At 38.8% G+C, this 19,733-nt stretch overlaps 1 protein-coding gene and 1 non-coding gene across 2 annotated transcripts in view; both read left to right on the top strand.

Annotated features, from left to right (window-relative positions):
• Nucleotides 1-19,733, top strand: part of TEX11 (testis expressed 11) — a 546,877-nt gene that overhangs the window by 34,258 nt on the left and 492,886 nt on the right. Inside the window, exons 4-5 of the mRNA XM_058291673.2 lie at nt 1,080-1,164; nt 9,776-9,855. Of these exons, the coding sequence (XP_058147656.1) occupies nt 1,080-1,164; nt 9,776-9,855 (165 nt within the window). The remainder of the gene's footprint in view (nt 1-1,079; nt 1,165-9,775; nt 9,856-19,733) is intronic.
• On the top strand, nt 10,752-10,860 carry LOC111765228 (U6 spliceosomal RNA). Its single transcript, XR_002797627.1, has one exon. It is a non-coding gene; the product is annotated as a U6 spliceosomal RNA (small nuclear RNA).

The following is a 19,733-nucleotide window of genomic DNA, read 5'->3' as shown; positions in this document are numbered from 1 at the left end:
AAGCATCATTATATTAACTGTGGCATAATGATATTATGTGAGAAGCATGGAGATAAGCATGAGAATTGGCCCCAGAATAATTAGTGAGGCATCTGCCAAGATAAATAAATCTGTTTAAATGGCAGGTCATCAGAAAAATGTGGTACTATAGGTAAGAAATGTGGCACTAGAAAAAGACTTAAAACTAAAATATAAAATATAATTTTGTACCATCATTATGCATAAGATGGGTTCTTTTGGTTTACCCAGTTAGTATTTCTTCTAGTAAGATTGTAGCTTCCATCATAATTGCCATAGCACACTGGGAGATTTAGACCAGGACTATGCCATATTGGTCTCAGGCAACATTACCATCTAGGATCAACCATTTCTTCTAGAGGTCACTTGTCAGAAACCAAACTATCTCCAATTATGGCAGTTTTGTGTCTTCATTGTATCCCTGGGACACAATGATCTCGATTTATTTTTACATCTAATTGACTAGATTTCACCTGAAAGAAAGATAAACCCTAAAAGAAGCTATTAGAAATTTTGCCCTCCAGCCCCCAGAACAAAAACCTAACAAACCTTACTATTTGTGAAACCTTTATTTAGCATGATGGCAGTTACTCTAAGTGCTGTATACGTTATATAAGGCATACTCTTTGATGTCAAGGAACCTAGCTGGGAAAGAAGAATAACAAAGAATGAATGATACAAATTGCTAAATTGTTTGAAACTTAATGAAGATAGGAATTCAAAGAGAGAGATCAATGTATATGGTAATGTTTGCTGAAAGCCTCATGGATAGAGCTGGTGCAACTGAATTGGATTGAGTTACATAAAGACAAAGGGAGGAGGTATATCAAATGAAGTCAACAGTATGAATTAGGTTACATAGGTAGGAATGAACAAGCTGTGTCCAAAGGACATGAGATAACCACCATAACAGTGGGTAAGTTTTTGGGGGACAGGACATTATGGAGAGCCAGTAATAATGACACATGAGAGTTTCAGAAGCATAAAACATGCAAGAAAGAAAATATCATTGAAGATGGACAGTATTTTAACTGGCTAAGGAAATATTTATCTTTGTTCAGGTTGAAGAAATGGCAGTAAACCTGTGGAACTGGGCAGTTACCAAGAGAGACGGTTTGATTATTAGTGATGAGCAGAAAGCTAAATGTATGTATACATTTTGTGACTCATATTATAAGGAGTATTCTTATTATATATTAAGTTGTATTCTTAAAGTATAAATAATGTTTTGAACAGTTCTTAGATGGAGATTTGTTAAAAAGAAAACCAAACGAAAACCCTACAAATATTGGTTTCTCAAGCAATTAGCCTCCCTCAGTTTTGTGATTTTTCAGGGATTACCTCATTATTAATAGAAGTTTAAAAGCATCATTATAAGAGAGAGTGTGGAGGTAAATAACAAAGATTATTAAAAGGAAGAAAAAGGAGAGCTTGAGGAAACTTTAAAGGACATGGTTTATTTATTTTCCTTGGAGAAGAGATGATCAGAAACTTTGGGATTCTGAGGGACCATGAAATAGTAGTTTCCCCTCTCCATTAATAATAGAATGCAAAGTATTGCCATATGAGGGATTTAGATTAAAAAATTGCAAAGAATAATTTCCTCCTGAGGTAGGTTGGAAAGAGTTACTAAGAAATATTAGAGAAGTTCTTTTGATCTGGGAGAGCAAGCAACAAGAACTGATGTAGGCTATTAGTGGGGGGGCTTTTCATATATTTGTAGATAACCTGAGTGGTATGTTTTCTCTGTACTACGTTTGGGACAGTGAGAAATGCAGCCCTGCCCTTGGTAACTATGACAACAACTCCAGTCCTGGAGAAACAATTTAGCAATGCAAACTCTATAAAAATGCAGACCAAATGTGCTAAAAGCTTATCTAGAATGTATGAAGTCCGTGCTAAAAGCTTACCTAGGATGTGGAAGATATATGCTATTTCAAGCCTATTGAGCACTGAAACAAAAGAACCATTTGGTCCTTCCTCTCTGTATAAAAGGAACTCAAAAATCTTGTTTGAGGCTTGGGTTTGAAACAGAAAGCTCCCGAGTCTGGCCGGCTATCAATAAATCATTTTTTCCTTCTCAAAATCATTCCTGAGTCCTGGCCTTCCTATACGCAAATAATTGAACCTCTCTCATCTTCTACAACATAACAACACAAAGAAAACCCCAGATCAAAAATCATATTCATCTGCTTGGATGATTTAGATGTGTGGTCCATTGTCAGGGAAAGTTCTAGTGATTTAGCTAAATGGGCAAGGTTTAGTGTGCTGACAGTTGTTGATTTTTAGCAAGCATAGTAACAACAAAAACATTTATGACAAGTGTATCACCCCATTATTAAAGGATACACTGAGGTAACAAACCAAAGGTAAAGGTGATGCTAAAGTCCTTATCTTAATTTGCAAGGGGAAGCTGGCTGCTAGAAATTCCAGCAAGAGCCAATGCTAAAGATGAGGCAGAAATTCTTCTGGACTCTGAAAACCTCAGTCTGGCTTTTAATACTTCTGATTGGGTGAAGAGACTCTCCACATTGCTGAGGCTAATCTCCTTTGTTGATTGTAGATGCAATCAACTGATTATAGATGCAAATCCCATCAGTGTAATTCCCTCACAGTAATAAGCAGGCCAGTACATGACCAAACAACTGGGCATGTGAAATTATCCTTCACAGTCTGTATGCATCAAATTGAATTTATTACTAAGTATTCCTCTTTATGAATATAAATCAAACTGTTTATAACTTTAGGGTAGTTATACAGTAATTACCAGTTAATATAGTCAATGATATACTTACTTGTGACTCTATTTCTCTATTAGGATGTTTAGAGAACAGTTCTGTTCTTTTAACTCTCAGATAGATGTTGGTATTTTTGCTCTTGGAAGCCTGAGATACTATAGTTATGGGGAGGGAAAAGTTAGAAATTTATCTGTGAGAGAAACTTAGTACACAGGTGAACTGTGCTATATTAAAATGCATTAATTCTAAACTACCATTCTGCATATTAAGGAACGTTGCTCCAGATGTTTTTCACCACATATCATATAGCAGGGATATGGTAGATGAAAATATGGTACTGCAGCCCTAGGAACTCCCCAAATCTACTGTCTCACTGCATATAGCAATTCTTAATCTGATTTCAGGGTGCTTGTTATGTGTATAGTACTTTTTAGATACAGTGGAGAATGGAATGTAGTGCAGTAAGCCCGCGGACTTGGCCCAGTGGATTAGGCGTCTGTCTACCACATGGGAGGTCTGCAGTTCAAACCCCAGGCTTCCTTGACCCGTGTGGAGCTGGCACACGCGCAATGCTGATGTGTGCAAGGAGTGCCCTGCCACGCAGGGGTGTCCCCATGCAGAGGAGCCCCACGCGCAAGGAGTGCGCCCAGTGAGGAGAGCCGCCCAGCATGAAAGAAAGTGCAGCCTGCCCAGGAATGGTGCTGCACACATGGAGAGCTGACATACAAGATGATGCAACAAAAAGAAACACAGATTCCCGTGCCGCTGATAACAACAGAAGCGGACAAAGAAGACACAGCAAATGGACCCAGAGAGCAGACAATGGGGGGGGGGGGGTTGGGGGGAAGGGGAGAGAAATAAAAATAAATAAATAAATAAATAAAAGAGATTTGTTCCAAAGATATGTTGATTGGAAAATATCTTGTCTTCTTAAGAACAAATTCAGAGTACCTGCATTATGGTATATGATGAAAAGAGTTACCAAGATATATATTTCAAGTTTTGGTTATTTGGAAGAATGATGGAACAATAAACAGAAATAGGAAAATCAGAAGGTAGAGAAACGAGTTGTAAATTTTAGTTTTAGACCTGTTATATTTGAGGTGACAGTAAGGTTGGATATGTGACTGGAGTTTATGAGAAAGATTAAGGTTAGACCTATAGATTTGACAATTATTCACATAGAGGTGATAGTTGAAGCCACAAGAGTATTTGAGTTGTGGGAAGGAGAAAATATGGAGCAGTGGTTCTTAAATATTGATATAAGTAAGAATCAACCCTGGAGCCTGTTAAAAATACAGATACTGTAGGTTTTTTGTTTTTTTAAAGATTTATTTTTATTTATTTCTCCCCTCCTCCCCGCAGGTGTCTCCTTTGTGTCCATTCGTTGTGTGTTCTTCTGTGACTGCTTCTATCCTTTATCAGCGGCACTGGGAACCTGTGTTTCTTTTTGTTGCGTCATCTTGTTGTGTCGGCTCTCTGTGCGTGCGGCGCCATTTTTGAGCAGGCTGCACTTTCTTTCACGCTGAGCGGCTCTCCTTACGGGGTGCACTCCTTGCACGTGGGGCTCCCCTATGCAGGGGACACCCCTACGTGGCACAGCATTCCTTGCTTGCATCAGCACTGTGCATGGGCCAGCTCCACACAGGTCAAGGAGGCCCGGGGTTTGAACCACGGACCTCCCATGTGGTAGGCGGATGCCCTATCCATTGGGCCAAGTCCACTTCCCTACTGTAGGTTTTGATTCAGTATGTTTAGGGTAAAACCTGGGCATCTTTATAATTTGAAAAATATCTCTATAATTCTCGTGCACACCAAATTTAAGGACCCCTGTTGTTGAGAGAAGAATAGAGTGGTGAGATTTTAACCTTGAATCTTCCAGTTAGGGACTGGGAAGGAAAAGAACAAGGATAGGTACAGTCAAAAAATTCAAGAGAGGAACTAATTTCTTATTGAGTATATACTCCTTATAGGGTTGTCATACCATGTTATGGCAGACAGTAGGTAAAAGGGAGAAGGTAAGATTCCAGAACAAAGATGTCAGGAACATAATATGTTTGAAGATATGGGAGGGAATGGGTTAAAACTAAATAAAGAATGAAAATAAAGAATTCATAAATACCAGAGAGCCCAACACTAGGTGTTGGGTAACAATTCAAATATCAGGCTATAGGCACTGATTGAGCAGAGTAAGGCAGTTGGCCAAAGGAGTCAATCAGAAAGCAACTAACCAAGATGCCTATAATACAGAAGGGTCAAGAACAGACTGGTAAGAAGACAAGAATAAAACAATGGCAACAAAGAAAACATCTTTAGGGAAACGTTTGTGGCTCAACCAATTGGGCTCCCATCTACCATATAGGAGGTCCAGGGTTCAACGACCAAGGCCTCCTGGTGAGGGCAAGCTGGACCACATCGAGTGCCAGCCCATGTGGGAATGCGGCCCCGCACAGAAGAGCCCCCTTGCATGGGAATGCTGCCCCGCACATGAGTGCTGGCTGACGTGGAGAGCTGGCGCAGCAAGATGATGCAACAAGAGACATGGGAGAGAATATAAGAAGACATAGCAGAACAGGTGAGCTGAGGTGGCATAAGAGAATAATTGCCTCTCTCCCACTCTGGAACATCCCAGGATCGGTTCCCAGAGCCACTTAATGAGAATACCAGCAGATACAGAAGAACACACAGAGAGCAGACAATGGTGGGGTGGGGTTGGGGGGCATAATATAAAAGAAAATATCTTTATACTGAAGTAGCATTCTGTTTCAGTCTCAGCTGCCTTTAGTCTGAAGGCTTGGTGGTGATAAATATCAGTAATTGAATCATGAATGTAAGGGTGAATACAAAGTTCTTAACCTGAAACATTTCCCACACAGTAACTCTGCCTAAGGCTAACCAGGATAGTGTGAGACCTAGGGAGTAGGATTATTCCAAAAGGGTATGATAATCATTGTAAATGTTGCCCTGAAGTCAGGAAAGGTGATATTGGGGGCCGCTGTTTAAGTAATGAGGTGCAAAACTGATTGCAGGAACTTAATGAGATGAATGGGTAGGAAGAAATCAAAGGGAGCAGGTAGACCATTCAGTTCATGAAGTTTGGCATTGAAAGGAAGAGAAGGGATGAAAACGTGAAGCACAGTAGTCAGTTGAATTTTTTCAAGGAGGGGAGATTGTTATGTTTGAAGGCTGATTGGAAGAAGTAAGTTCAGAGGGAGGTAGTGAGGAAATTTTTGAAGAGGGGAAATAGTTGAGAGATGAGGGCCCCCAAGAATTAGTACACTTTGGAAAGAGAAAAAGCATCTTCAAAACTGGAAATGCAAGTCAGTACAAAATATGACTGCCACAGTAAATAGTACCTCAAACGGTAGGGCTCCTGAAGGTTCTGCGACATCTAGACACTAAAGGTAGGGCAGAGCATCTCAGGAATTCAGCATCCTGTCAGTGGGCCTTACTTTGGAATGTATGCTCCCCTATGTAACAGAGTTAGCGTCATAATTTCCCTACTCATGGCTCTTCTGCTCCTTTTATTTGAACCTATAATTAGCACTATACTCTTTAAATATATGTCCAAGAGGCTTAACTCTTTGGTCTGTTCATGTGCCGGTTGTGCCCTGAATCTTAGCAGAGTTGAAACAGCTACTCACCAGTTCATTGAACTTGCCCACTAAAACAAATATATGACTAGAAATTATTTTAATGGAAGCTTTTTTTATTTTTATTTTTATTTTTTTTGTTTTTTTGTTTTTTTTTAATATTTATTTATTATTATTATTTTTTAATTACATTAAAAAAAATATATGAGGTCCCATTCAACCCCACCGCCCCCGCCCCCCACTCCCCCCACAGCAACACTCTCTCCCATCATTGTGATACATCCATTGCACCTGGTAAGTTCATCTCTGAGCATCACTGCACCCCATAGTCGATGGTCCACATCATAGCCCAGACTCTCTCACGTTCCATCCAGTGGGCCCTGGGGGGATCTACAGTGTCCCGTAATTGTCCGTGAAGCACTATCCAGGACAACTCCACGTCCCGAAAACGCCTCCACATCTCATCTCTTCCTCCCGTTCCCCACACCCAGCAGCCCCCATGGCTACCGTTCCCACACCCATTCCACATTTTCTTTGTGGACATTGCACACCTATGTCAAGTGAGGGCTTAGATTCCACATGGGTACTGGATGCACTCTTCCCGCTTCTAGTTGTAGACACTCTAGGCTCCATGTTGTGGTGGTTGACCTTCTTCAACTCCATGTTAGCTGAGTGGAGTAAGTCCAATAAGTCAAAGTGTAGGAGCTGAAGTCTGTTGAGGCTCTGGGCCTGGGTGTCATATTATCAGTCCAGAGATTCAAATCCCCTACATATATCTTAAACCCAGCACCAACTACAATTCCAATAAAGTAGCATGCAAGTCTTGTGAAAAGAGATCCCCTCTGAGTCCATTTCCATCACGCAGAAACACCAGCTCCAAAGAAGGGCCATCTGTCATGGCAGTGAACCCCTTGTGCCATGACCATAGAACCCGTGGGTCTCTTTATCCCTCAAAAGAACCAATACCTGGGGTTGTATCTACCTTATCTGTCTCTTAGACTCTGTTCAGTTGTACATAGGGGTATTCCTTCTGACAACCTCCAGACTCTTTTTTAGAGACTCACAGCCTTATAATCTCATTTCTCCTTTCCATTTCCCCCTTACATTAGGTCAAACCGCTTCCCGAAGTCATGTTATTATATGTAGACAGGTATATTCTGCTGTTCCGCATTGAATCTTTAATTCAAGGTCATTTTCTAGTTGCTTCTTCAGCTGGTATGTGGTAGTGATCCCTCGGTGCCAGGGAGGCTCATCCCCGGGTGTCGTGTCCCACGCTGGGGGGAATGCATCACATCTACACGCTGAGTTTGGCTGTGAGAGTGGCCACATTTGAGTAACATGAAGGCTGTCAGGAGGAAACCCCCAGGCACAATGCTACTCTAGGCCTTGTTCTTATTGCAGGTGCATAGGCTCAAAAGTGTAGCCATTAGTATCAAGAGCCCACTGTTGGGCCCTCCTTCCTTCCTGGTTCTTGCCGTTGCACCTGGAGGATTGCCGCTGCTCTCCCAGGGCCCACAACAGTGACCCCCCGGCCAGGAGCCCAGTACCCCCCCAGCTGTTGTTTTTAATTGTTTCCACTATGAGTATATATAGACATTACCATATACCCTGGGCATATGCCCTGTATAACTCCCTGTCAACCATATATATCCTGTCAATAACATCCCATATCAGTATTCCTCTGCTGCCATTGTTGAACCACTCTGTGATCCAAAACTTCCCGTAAAGTGAATCCCAACATAATGTCAGCTTCAGAAGAGTCTTAGATCACCAAAATTCATCTATACAATATACAGTATTTCCCCAGATCCACCATAAAACCTTTTCCCTTCCACAGCAATAATCTTTTAACTTATTCATATCCTATTTCCTGAAACTGATGTACAGATTCCGAAACTATAGTTTTCAAACAAGGTAACATTTGTGCTTACTATGTGGTCCATACTTTAGGTTGTACAGTTTTCTAAATTTTTTAGTTATCCTATGTTTTGTCTTATGGTTTTCATTATTAGTCTGTCGTCCCCTATATGTTTTTGGTGTAATATTAGCTGTTTTATATTCATCCTCGTGTACTCTCACATAACTCCTCTTTTGCCCCCTTATTTACCTTTGTTCCATCCATTGCACGTCCATTTTCCCCTCCCCTTAGGGCCCACAACGCCTGCCACTCTAATGCCCTGGGAGCCGTCCTTTCTCACGAGAGATACAGTTCTCTCTATTCGACGGCATTAGTCTTCCCCAGGATATGGGTCCACCCCACCCAATGGTAGAACCCACCTTGGCAAAATGAGCCTTCAGCTATTCCCTCCGGAGTCCGTCCCGCATCAGACCATACCCCCTGAACGTCCTAACCAGGTAACCCTCCTACTTATACTTTGATACGTTTTACTCAACATTTAGTTCTCAACGAACTTCTGGCACTCTCCCATGTTTGTATGTTGCCCCTCCCTCCCACCTATTTCTTGGACCATATTACCCCTCTTCCCATCCCCAGCCCCCCTCAAACCCAGAAAACCCCACCCGAAGGTAACCCCTTGCCCCCATTTTGTCCCTTCTTTGTGCTCATACTTACCCCCAGCTCATCACAGATTCTACCCCTACAGACATTAACTCACATCCTTCCTCCACTCCCAGATAATGGAAGCTTTTTTTAGAAACACATTAACTTTGTTAGAGAATGGATAAATTTTACGTTTCATGATGGGTAATAACAATCTGACCACTTCAATGACCATCTTATTTCAACTGGGCAAATCTTCTCTTTTTCAAAGGGTATTAGCGCAGGTAGAATGGCTGCTAAGATATAACATAAAGGTGATTAGATCTATGTGAAGTCATCTTTTAAAAACTTGAATATGTTTTATGATGAAAGAAACTTCAGGTGGAAAGATGATACAATTATGTCCAAATGTTCCTATTTTCAGGGGAAAATAAATGATATAATGATGATGTCTGTATTTTATAAATTATACTTCAAGAACTATTAAGTCATTTACAGAAAATAGTGCATTTAGAAAATTTCACATTTTAGGAGAAAAATCTAAAACTGGCCTGATGTCCTGAGATTTTGTTAGATGTTGGTACCTTTTAAGTTTCCATTCTATTTAGAATTATGCTGCTGCCAGCATGGTATGTACAAAAGCATCACATGGAAACAACTATCTTTAGTGAGCCTTTGGGATTTAAGACCTGCAGAAATTAAAATTTAAGAATTGAATATCTCTCTGAATGGATCGTTAAGCAAATGATTCATCTGGTAAGTTTCAGGTCATTTACTTTTGAAAATTGTTTTATAAAAAGTCCTTTAAACTTCTTATTTTTAACAATTACAAAACTCTTCACCTGAGCCCTCATTTCTCTTTATAGGTCAACATAAAAGGAGAATGAATGTTTTATATTTATGAGTATCTAATTATTTTTTTGCAGTACGACATGTTGCTTGCAAGCTGGTGTGTATGTGTGACGTCTCAGCTCCTTCAGAAGAAACGATTCGAAGACAGATTTTGGTAAGTCTTAATTGAGGAGGAAGTGCAGATGCAATGAGATGGTGCTTTTCCTGTGCAGATGGTAAAAGTTAGAGTAAATCTGGAAGGGGGTTGAATTCTTTAGTGCTGTCCATGCTCCTTTCACAATAGCGTTCTTTACTATCGCTAAAGGTCTCAGCAGTTCTGTAGTTGCTATTACGGAAGTTCAGTGGACTAAATATTGAATTTATGATTCGGGATTTATGAATTTTTTTTTTGCTTTGACCACCTTTAACTTGTTATTAAAAGCTTCCCTATCTTGAGAAAAGGGGAGGTCTTGAGAGGTTTTCTGACTAATAACTAATGCAAATTATGAACATTCAGCAAATAAGGAAAGGAGTATGGGATTAGAAGTCTGAAGACCTAGGTTTGAATCCCAGCTCTGTAAATTACTAACTGTGACTTTGGAAGATTATTTAGTCTTCTCATTTGAAAACAGGAATAATATCTACCTTAGAGTGTTGTGGGGTTAAATTTAGAATTTGTGTGAAAAGTGCTTTGTTAACTATAAATTGTATGAGTACATATATAGTACTATTATTCCATGTAAATGCTATAACTGTTTAATAAACTATTTAATAAATATTTATAATATTTAATAAATTCCCACATCATATATGATATAATAAACCTGGGCTGAATATGGGGCTCACCTTGTGTGTTTCCCTTCTTTCAAAGATTATGGTCTTTCTAATGCCTTCAAACAGTTTTATTTCGTCCAGCTTTTATCATTATTTTCAGGGTCATTTTAAATCAAACTATTCTATCATGGCTGGAAATGGAGGTCCCTCCTTGCATTTCTATCATTTAAAATTAATTTATTTAAAATATTTATTTCCCCTAATTAATACACATGTATGTTTAAATTAAGTTAAATTGTGCTCACTTTGGCAGCACGTATACTAAAATTGGAATGATACAGAAAGAAGATTAGCATGGCCCTTGCACAAGGATGACATGCAAATTCATGAAGCCTTCCATATTTCTGAGACGGTGGCCATGGGAGTTGCTGAGGGCAGGGAGAGGGAGGAAGAGGTGTGATATGGGGCATTTTTGAGACTTGGAGTTGTCCTGAATGATATTGCAGGGACTGATGCAGGACATTGTATATCCTGCCATAATCCACTGGATGGACTGGGGGAGAGTGTGGATTACAAGGTAAATTATGGTCCATGTGGTATGGCAGTGCTCCAGGGTATGTTCACCAAATACAATGAATGTGCCACAATGATGAAAGGGGATGTTGATGTGGGAGGAGCAGGGCGGGGGTGTTGGGGAGTGGGATATATGGAAACCTCTTACGTTTTTTAATATAACATTTTGTGTGACCTATTTATCTTTTAAAAAAAGAATTAAAAATACATAAATAAAGTTTAATTGCTCAGAAAAGTAATGAAAGAAATGAAAAGTAGTCCTCTGTTCCATCTCTCCCTATTCCTGTCTTGCTTCCTTGAGGGAAGTACTTTTTTGGTGGAAAATACTTTTCACAGGATTTTAAAATATTTTCTTATGGAAAGCTCAAAAATCAACAAAAATAGATAAGATAGTACAATGATTTATCCATTTAAGCATCAATTAGCTAGAGTAATCAATGCATGGCCACCCCTGTTTCATCTGTATCTTCACCAGTGGCAACCCTCCCCTCCTCCCTGCCACAGTGGATTATTTTGAAGCAAATCCAAAACATATATATCATTTTGTCCATAATTATTTTGGTACATATCTCTACAAGACTAGGCCTCTTTTTATTCAAACTAACTCAAAACCCATTATAACACCCATAAAATTTAATGAAGATTTCCTAAAATTATCAACCTATCTCTCTGTGTTTCTGTTTCGCTCTCTGGTTGGCTTCTTAGTATCAAAATCAAAGTTCCACACCTTGTATTTTGTTAATGTCTCTTTTAATCTACCTGTTTCCCCTACCTTTTTTGTTGCTGTTGAAGAAACCAGGTTGTTCTATAGAGTTTCCAAATTCTGAATTTTGATGATTACATTCTCAAGGTGTCATTTAATGTAGTCCTCTCTTCCCTGTTTCATCTGTGAAATGGTAGTTAGATCTTGAGGCTTGTTTTGATTTAAGTTCAGTTTTTGTCAACATGGTTCATAGGTGGTATGTTGTACCTCCATCAGGAGGCACTAAATGTCCCCTTCTCTCTTTTTGTCATATTTAGTGTCTTTTGATGATTATTGTCCCAATATCCTTTATTTCTGTAGAAGTTTGCATATTCTAATTCTGTAATTGTCTATTAAACTGGAACAGAGAGAAACTTTCTCTCATTGACTTTTGTTACCCTAGGGTACATGTTGTACAAGAAAGACAGATTAAATACTTGATTCATTCTTTTTATTTAGCAGTTTTAAGAATGATAAATTGGTTCCCTAACCATCTTTAAAAGATAACCAATTTTTAAACATTATCATTATCAATTTAGGATTTTTAACATATTTAGTGAGTTTCAGTCTGTTGTAATTATTTTTATTGATGCACAGAGTGTTCCATCTTTTTTCAGAAGGAGTCTATTTAAGTGGCTCTTTATCTTTTTTATATGATTCTAGTAGTCTTTAATAGTATCTTTGATTTCTGGCATGACAAGATATCCAGGTTCATCTTGTACATTCATGCCCTAGACCTGAAATTAGGCATTCCTCCAAGGATCCTGTTTCCTTTTAGTGGGGAATGGTATTTAGAGACTACAATCCAGCCATTACAGGTGCTTATTGCTTTTACATTGGTCACTGTTTCTAGGCCTTTTTGGCGGACAGAGCTCCTTTTTTTTATTAAGAGAGAAAGCTTATACTGAGTTAATATTGATATTTTCAAGTAGAATTGAGAATTATAGGACTTTATAACTGTACTGTTAACTATAGTCCATTATTTACACTAGGGTTCACTGTGTTTTACAGTCCTATGTTTGTTTTTAAAATTTTTGTTCTAGTAACATATACAACCTAAAATTTCTCCTTTTAACCACTTTCAAATATATAATTCAGTATTGTTAGTTATGTTCACAATGTTGTGCTACCATCACCACCATCCATTACCAACATTTTATAATCAACCCAAATGGAAACTCTGTACAATTGAAGTCCCCATTCCTTATCCCGGTCCATGGAAACCTATATTCTAGATTCTGACTCTGTGAGTTTGCTTATTCTAATTATTTCATATTAGTGAAATCATACACTATCTGTTCTTTTGTGTCTGACTTATTCCACACAACAGGATGTCTTCAAGGTTAATCCATGTCATTACATGTATCAGAACTGTATTTTTTTGGCTGAATAATATTCCAGTGTTTGTATAAACCACGTTTTGTTTATCCATTCATCAGTTGATAGACACTTGGGTTGCTTCCATTTTTTGGCTATTATGAATAATGCCGCTATGGACATCAGTGTGAAAATATTTTGTTGAATCTCTGCTTTCCGTTCTTTTAGGTATAGAAGAAGTGGAATTGCCAGGCCACATGATAAATTCTATACTTAACTTTCTGATGACTGCCAAACTGTCTTACATGGTGGAATCACCGTTTTACATTCCCACCAACAATGCATGAGTGTCCCTATTTCTCCCCATCCTCTCCAAATCTTGTAATTTCCCATTTTTAAAATAGTAGCCGTTCTAGTGGTTGTGAAGTGGAATCTCATTGTAGTTTTGATTTGTATTTCCCTAATAGCTAAAGATGTTGAACATCTTTTCATGTGCTTTTTGGTCATTTGTATATCTTCTTTGGAGAAATGTCTATTCAAGTGTTTTGCCCATTTTTAAAATGGGTTGTCTTTTATTGTTGAGTGGTAGGATTTATTTACATATTCTGAATATTAGGCCCTTATTATATATGTGGTTTCCAAATACTTTCTCCCATTGAGTAGGTTGACTTTCTACTTCATAATAAAATCCTTTGATGCGTAGAAGTTTTTAATTGTGATGAGGTCCTATTTATTTATTTTTTCCTTCTGTTGCTTGTGCTTTGGGTGTAAAGTCTAAGAAACCATTGGCTAACACAGGGTCTTGAAGATACTTCCCTATGTTTTCTTCTAGGACTTTTTAAGAGGCTTTGGCTTTTTTGGTAGGAAAATGGAGGACTCAAAGTTTGATGGGCCATGTATTGCCTGTGGTCATTTTTTTCTTCCACTCACTGTCTTCAATGTAACTTTTGAAACAGTTATAGTCAAGAGTGCAAGGGAGTTGTGAAAGGCAGGGTGGACCAAGCAGAAGCACTTTAATCCCAAGGTCATTACTGAAGATAATCTTTGTGAACATCTGTCAGGGTTACAGTGCTGGAACCAAAACTGGAATACAAGCTTCAGGCAGTAGGCTCTGGCTCTATTTTCCAACACTGCCTCCATTATTCCCCCTGTTTACCAGATTTTCATAGCTATCTCCCAGGCTATTCTTTGCCCATTTTTAAATTTGTTTTATAGGAGGTCCCAGGGATTGAACCCAGGACCTCAACCAGTAAAATGCATCTGCTCCCCATCTTTGCCTATTTTAAAAATTGTGTTGTTTATATTTTTGTTTTAAGTTGAAGGCCTTCTTTATATATTCTGGATATTAAAACTTTATCAGATATGTGGTTTCTGAATATTTTCTCCCATTGTGTGGGTTGTCATTTTACTTTCACAATGAAGTCCTTTGAGGCACAAAACTATTTTCATTTTGATAAGATCCCATTTATCTATTTTTCTTTTTTTCCTTGAGCTTTGGTTATAAAGTTAGCAAACATTCAAACATTGCTTAGCACAAGGTCCTAATGAAGCTTCCCTAGGGTCTTCTAGGAGTTTGATAGTTCTAACTTTTAAAAAAATTATTTATTTATTTATTTATTTGTTTCTCTCCCCTTCCCCCCCCCCACCCTGGTTGTCTGTTCTCTGTGTCTATTTGCTGCGTCTTCTTTGTCCGCTTCTGTTGTTGTCAGCAGCACGGGAATCTGTGTTTCTTTTTGTTGCGTCATCTTGTTGTCTCAGCTCTCCATGTGTGCGGTGCCATTCCTGGGCAGGCTGTACTTTCTTTCGCGCTGGGCGGCTCTCCTTACAGGGCACACTCCTTGTGCGTGGGGCTCCCCTACGCAGGGGACACCCCTGCGTGGCGTGGCACTCCTTGCGCGCATCAGCACTGCACATGGGCCAGCTCCACAAGGGTCAAGGAGACCCGGGGTTTGAACTGTGGACCTCCCATGTGGTAGATGGACGCCCTAACCACTGGGCCAAGTCCGCTGCCAGTTCTAGCTTTTATATTTAGGTCTTTGATCCATTTTCAGTTGTATTGTATGAGGTGTGAGGTAGAAGTCCTCCTTCTGTTTTTTTTTTTTTTTTTTTTTGCAAATGGAGATCCAGTTTTCCCAGACCTATTCTTTCCCAATGGAGCAGTCTTTGACCCCTTGTCAAAAAGCAGTTGGTTAACTTTACTGTAAAAGTGTGGAAATGGATAGAGTTGATGGTAACACATTAGAGTGAGTATAACTAATACTGCTGGTTTATAAATGGGATTGAGGGTGAAAGGGGTACATTAGGGTATAAATGGCAATTGAAAGAAAGCTAGAGAATAATCTAGGGCCTGAATAACATAGTGAACCTGGAGGTGGATAAGGATTGTAGTTAATAATACAAACAAGAATGCTATTCTATGAACTTGAACAAATGTTTGTCACTGTTACAAGGTGGTAAGAATATGGTGATTCATGGGAAAAATACAATTAATGTAACTTATGGACCATAGTTAACAGCAATATTGTAATATTCCTGCATCAATGTCAAAGAAGGTACTATCAACACTGAGTCAATAATAGGGGGATGTGATGGTTAGGCTATTGTTTCATCTCAGCCAGGTAATTGTGCGCAGTTGGTTGGTCAAGCAAACACTGAGCTAACTGTAATACAAGAGCATTTATGGACTTTAGTCACCATTGACTTTACTGCAGTGGTAAATCATAGATAGCTGATTACAATTACATCAATCAGGGAGATTGCCATCAGCAATGAATGACGCTTTATCAAATCAGTTGAATGCTTTGAAAGGGGAAGTGATTCCAGCATTGAGGTAAAATTTCTCCGCTCATCTTTGGATAGCCATCGTCTCCCAGAACTTGTCAAGAACCTTCAGTGGACTTTCATTGGAGCCCCTGGTTGCAGCCTGCCTGCAGAACCTGGACTTGTGCATCCCCACAGTCACACGAAAGACTTGTATAAAATCACATACTATTGACAGATATCTCGCGTTGATTCTGTTTCCCTAGAGAACCCTGACTAATACAGGGGGTATGGAAGTTTTTCTTTTGGGCTAAGGAAAAAGTTCAGAGGTTTACTGGGGTGACTACACAACTCTGTGATGAAAGTGAGAGCCACGGATGGATTATACAAGGTATAGGTCTATATAACACAGTGAGCCATGGTAGATGATGGACTGTGGTTAACAGTACAAATATTAGAGTGTTCTCTCATGAACTATAGCAAATGTACAATACTAATACATAGTGTTAATATTAGGGACTGTATGGAAAAAATATTCCAAAGGTACCTATTTACCATAGTTTAGTAGTAATAGTCTGATCATGTTCTTTCATAATCTGTAACAAATGTTTCAGAACAATGTAAAGTGTTGGTGGAGGGGTGATGCATGGGAATTCTGCCCATTATGCATGGTTATTTTGCAAGCTCACAACTCCTAAAAAAAAGAAAAAAGAAAAAAAGCAGTTGGCCATGAATGTGAAGGCTGATTTCTGAGTTCTCAATTTGATTCCATTGGTCTCTATGTCTGTCCCTAGGAGAGTACTGTGATGTTTTGATTACTGTGGCTTTGCAGTAAGTTTTATGACCAGGACATTTGCTCCCTACAACTTTATTTTTCATTTTAAGTTGGCTTTGGCTATTCAGGATCCCATATCCTTCCATATAAATGTAGTGAATTCTTTTTCCACTTCTGTAAAGGTTGTCGGAATTTTTATTGGGATTGCATCGAATCTGTAAGTTGCATTGGGTAGGACTGACATCTTAGCAATACTGAGATTTCCAAGCCATGAACATGGAATGTCCTTCCACTTATATAGGCTTTTTTGATTTTTTAAAACAATGATTTATAGTTTTCTGTTTGCAAGTCTTTTACATCCTTGGTTATATTTATTACTAAATATTTGATTCTTTTGTTGCTATAGTAAATGGAATTTTTTTCTCTATTTCTTCAGATTGTTCATTGCTTATGTATAACAACACTATTTAATTTTGTGTGTTGATATTGTACCCTGCCACTTTGCTGAATTCATTAATTAGGTCTAGGAGCTTTGTTGTGCATTTTCAGGATTTTTCTGTATACAGGATCATGTCATCTGAAAATTGGGAAATTTTTATTTCTTCCTTTGCAATCTGGATGCCTTTTATATATTTTCTTGCATAATTGCTCTGGCAAGAACAAAGTTCAATAACAATGGTGACAGTGGGCATCCTTGTATTGCTCCTGATCTTAGAGGGAAAGCTTTCAGTAGGATGTTAGCTGTGGGCTTTTCTTATATGCCCTTTATCATGTTGAGGAAGTTTCCTTCTATTCCTAGTGTTCTAAATGATTTTTATCAAGAAGGAGTGTAAAATGCCCTTTCTGCATCATTTGAGATGATTGTGTGTTTTTCCCCCTCCATTCTGTTAATTGATTTTCTTATGTTGAACCACCCTTGCAAAACGGAGATAAATCCCACTTGATCATGGTGTATAATTCTTTCAATATGCTGTGGATTTGGTTTGCAAGTACTTTGTTGAGGATTTTCATCTATATTCATAAGTTATTTGTCTTGTAGTACCTTTATCTGGCTTTGGTATGAGGTCCATGTACAATGGATGAGGTCCATGTACAATGAATTAGGGAGTTTTCCCTCCTCTTCAAATTTTCGAAAGAGTTGGAGCAGAATTTATTGTGTTCTTATTGGAATATTTGGTAAATTTGTCCTGAGAAGCCATCTGGTCCTGGGTTTTTCTTTTTTAGGGTTTTAAAAATTATTATTAGGGAAGTTGTGAGGTTAAAAAACAATAATGCATAATGTGCAGAATTCCCATACGTCACCCCTCCACCAACACCTTACATTGTTGTGGAACATTTGTTACAGATTATGAAAGAACATCATCAGACTATTATCACTAACTCTGGCCCATAGGTACACTTTGTATATTTTTTCCATACACCTCCAATTATTAACACTTTGTATTAGTATTGCACATTCATTACAGTTCATAAGAGAACACACTCATAGTTTTACTGTTAACCAAAGTCCATCTTCCACCATCTCGTTCACTGTGTGATACAGTCCCATGCCCTATACATTCTATCCAGAGAGAACACTCAGTGGCTCTCACTTTCATCACAAAGTTGTGCAGTACTGACGGAGGTTTTGTTTTTTTCCCCCCCAGGGTGAGTCTGTTTTGCTCCTTGTTTTTTCACTTGTTGTCTGCTTGTTTCTTCTTTAGGAGGCACTGGGAACCAAATCTGGGATCTCCCATGTGGGAGGCAGGCATTCAACTGCTTGAGCCATATCTCCCTGCTTGTTTTGGTTTTGATCACTGTCTGCGTGTTGTTTTGCTCGTCATTTTGCTTGTTGTCTGCTCATTGTTTTTACTCGTTGTCTGCTCATTGTCTGCTTGTTGTTTGTATTCTTTAGGAGGCATTGGGAACTGAACCTGGGACCTCCCATGCGGGAGGCAGTGGTCCAACTGCTTGAGCTACATCCATTCCCCTGGGAGGTTTTTGCTTACAGATTTCATCTCTGTACTAGTAATTTGTTTGTTGCAATCTTCTGTTTTTTCTTGAGTCAGTGCAGGCAATTTGGGTGTTTCTAATAATTTGTCCATTTCATCTAGTTTATCCAGTTTACTGTCATATGATTGTTCACAGTATCCTTTTTTAAAATTAATTAATTATTTTCCCCTCCCCTTCCCCTTCCTCCATCCCCACCCTGCTGTTTTTCTTTTGCTGTGTCCATTCACTGTGTGATCTTCTGTATCTATTTCTCTTTTTTGTCTTCTCTTCTCATCTTTCTCCTCTAGGATTCAGAGGGATTCAATCCTGGGGACCTCTGATGTGGAGAAAGGTTCCCTGGCAATTGTGCCACCTCAGTTTCTGGTCTCTGCTGTGCTTCACTTTGACTCTTCCCTTCGTCTCTCTTTTGTTGTGTCATCGTCTTGCTGTGTGACTCACTTTTGTGGGCACTGGATCACCGCACGGGCACTGGCTCACCATACAGGCACACTTTCTCTTATTCTTTTTCACCAGGATGTCCCAGGGATCAAACCTGGGTCCTCCCTTATGGTAGGCGGAGGTCTTATCATTTGAGCCATATCCTCTTCCCCATAGTATCCTTTTATAGTTCTTTTTACATTAGCATGGTTGATGGTAACATCCCCCATTTCATTTCTGATTTTTGTTATTTGTATGCTTTCTTTCTTCGTTGTCAGTCTCTCTAAAGATTTGTCAATTTTACTGATCTTTTCAGAGAACCAACTTTTGGACTTTTAATTCTCTACCATTTTTTAAATTCTAAGTTGAATATATCTTCATTGTAATCTGTTATTTCCTTCCTTCTGCTTGCCTTTGCTTTAGTTTCATCCTCTTTTTCTAGTTCCTCCAGTTTGAGGTTAGATCTTTGATTTGAAATCTTTATTTTTTAATGTGAGCATTTAGAGCTATAAATTTCCCTATCAATATTGTCCTTGCTGAATTTTATAAATTTGGTATGTTGTACTTAAATTTTTATTCACCTCAAGGTATTTCCTAATTTCCCTTTGTACAGTCTATTCAAAGTGTCTACTCCATGGCTCTTGTTTTCATCAGAGTGGTGCTTTCATCACCTCAGTCAATTTTAGAAATTTTCATTACTCCA

The sequence above is a fragment of the Dasypus novemcinctus genome, chromosome X (assembly GCF_030445035.2).
Source record: "Dasypus novemcinctus isolate mDasNov1 chromosome X, mDasNov1.1.hap2, whole genome shotgun sequence".
NCBI lineage: Eukaryota > Metazoa > Chordata > Mammalia > Cingulata > Dasypodidae > Dasypus > Dasypus novemcinctus.
Note: the sequence above shows the minus strand (reverse complement) of the source record. Positions and strands in the feature narration are given on the sequence as shown.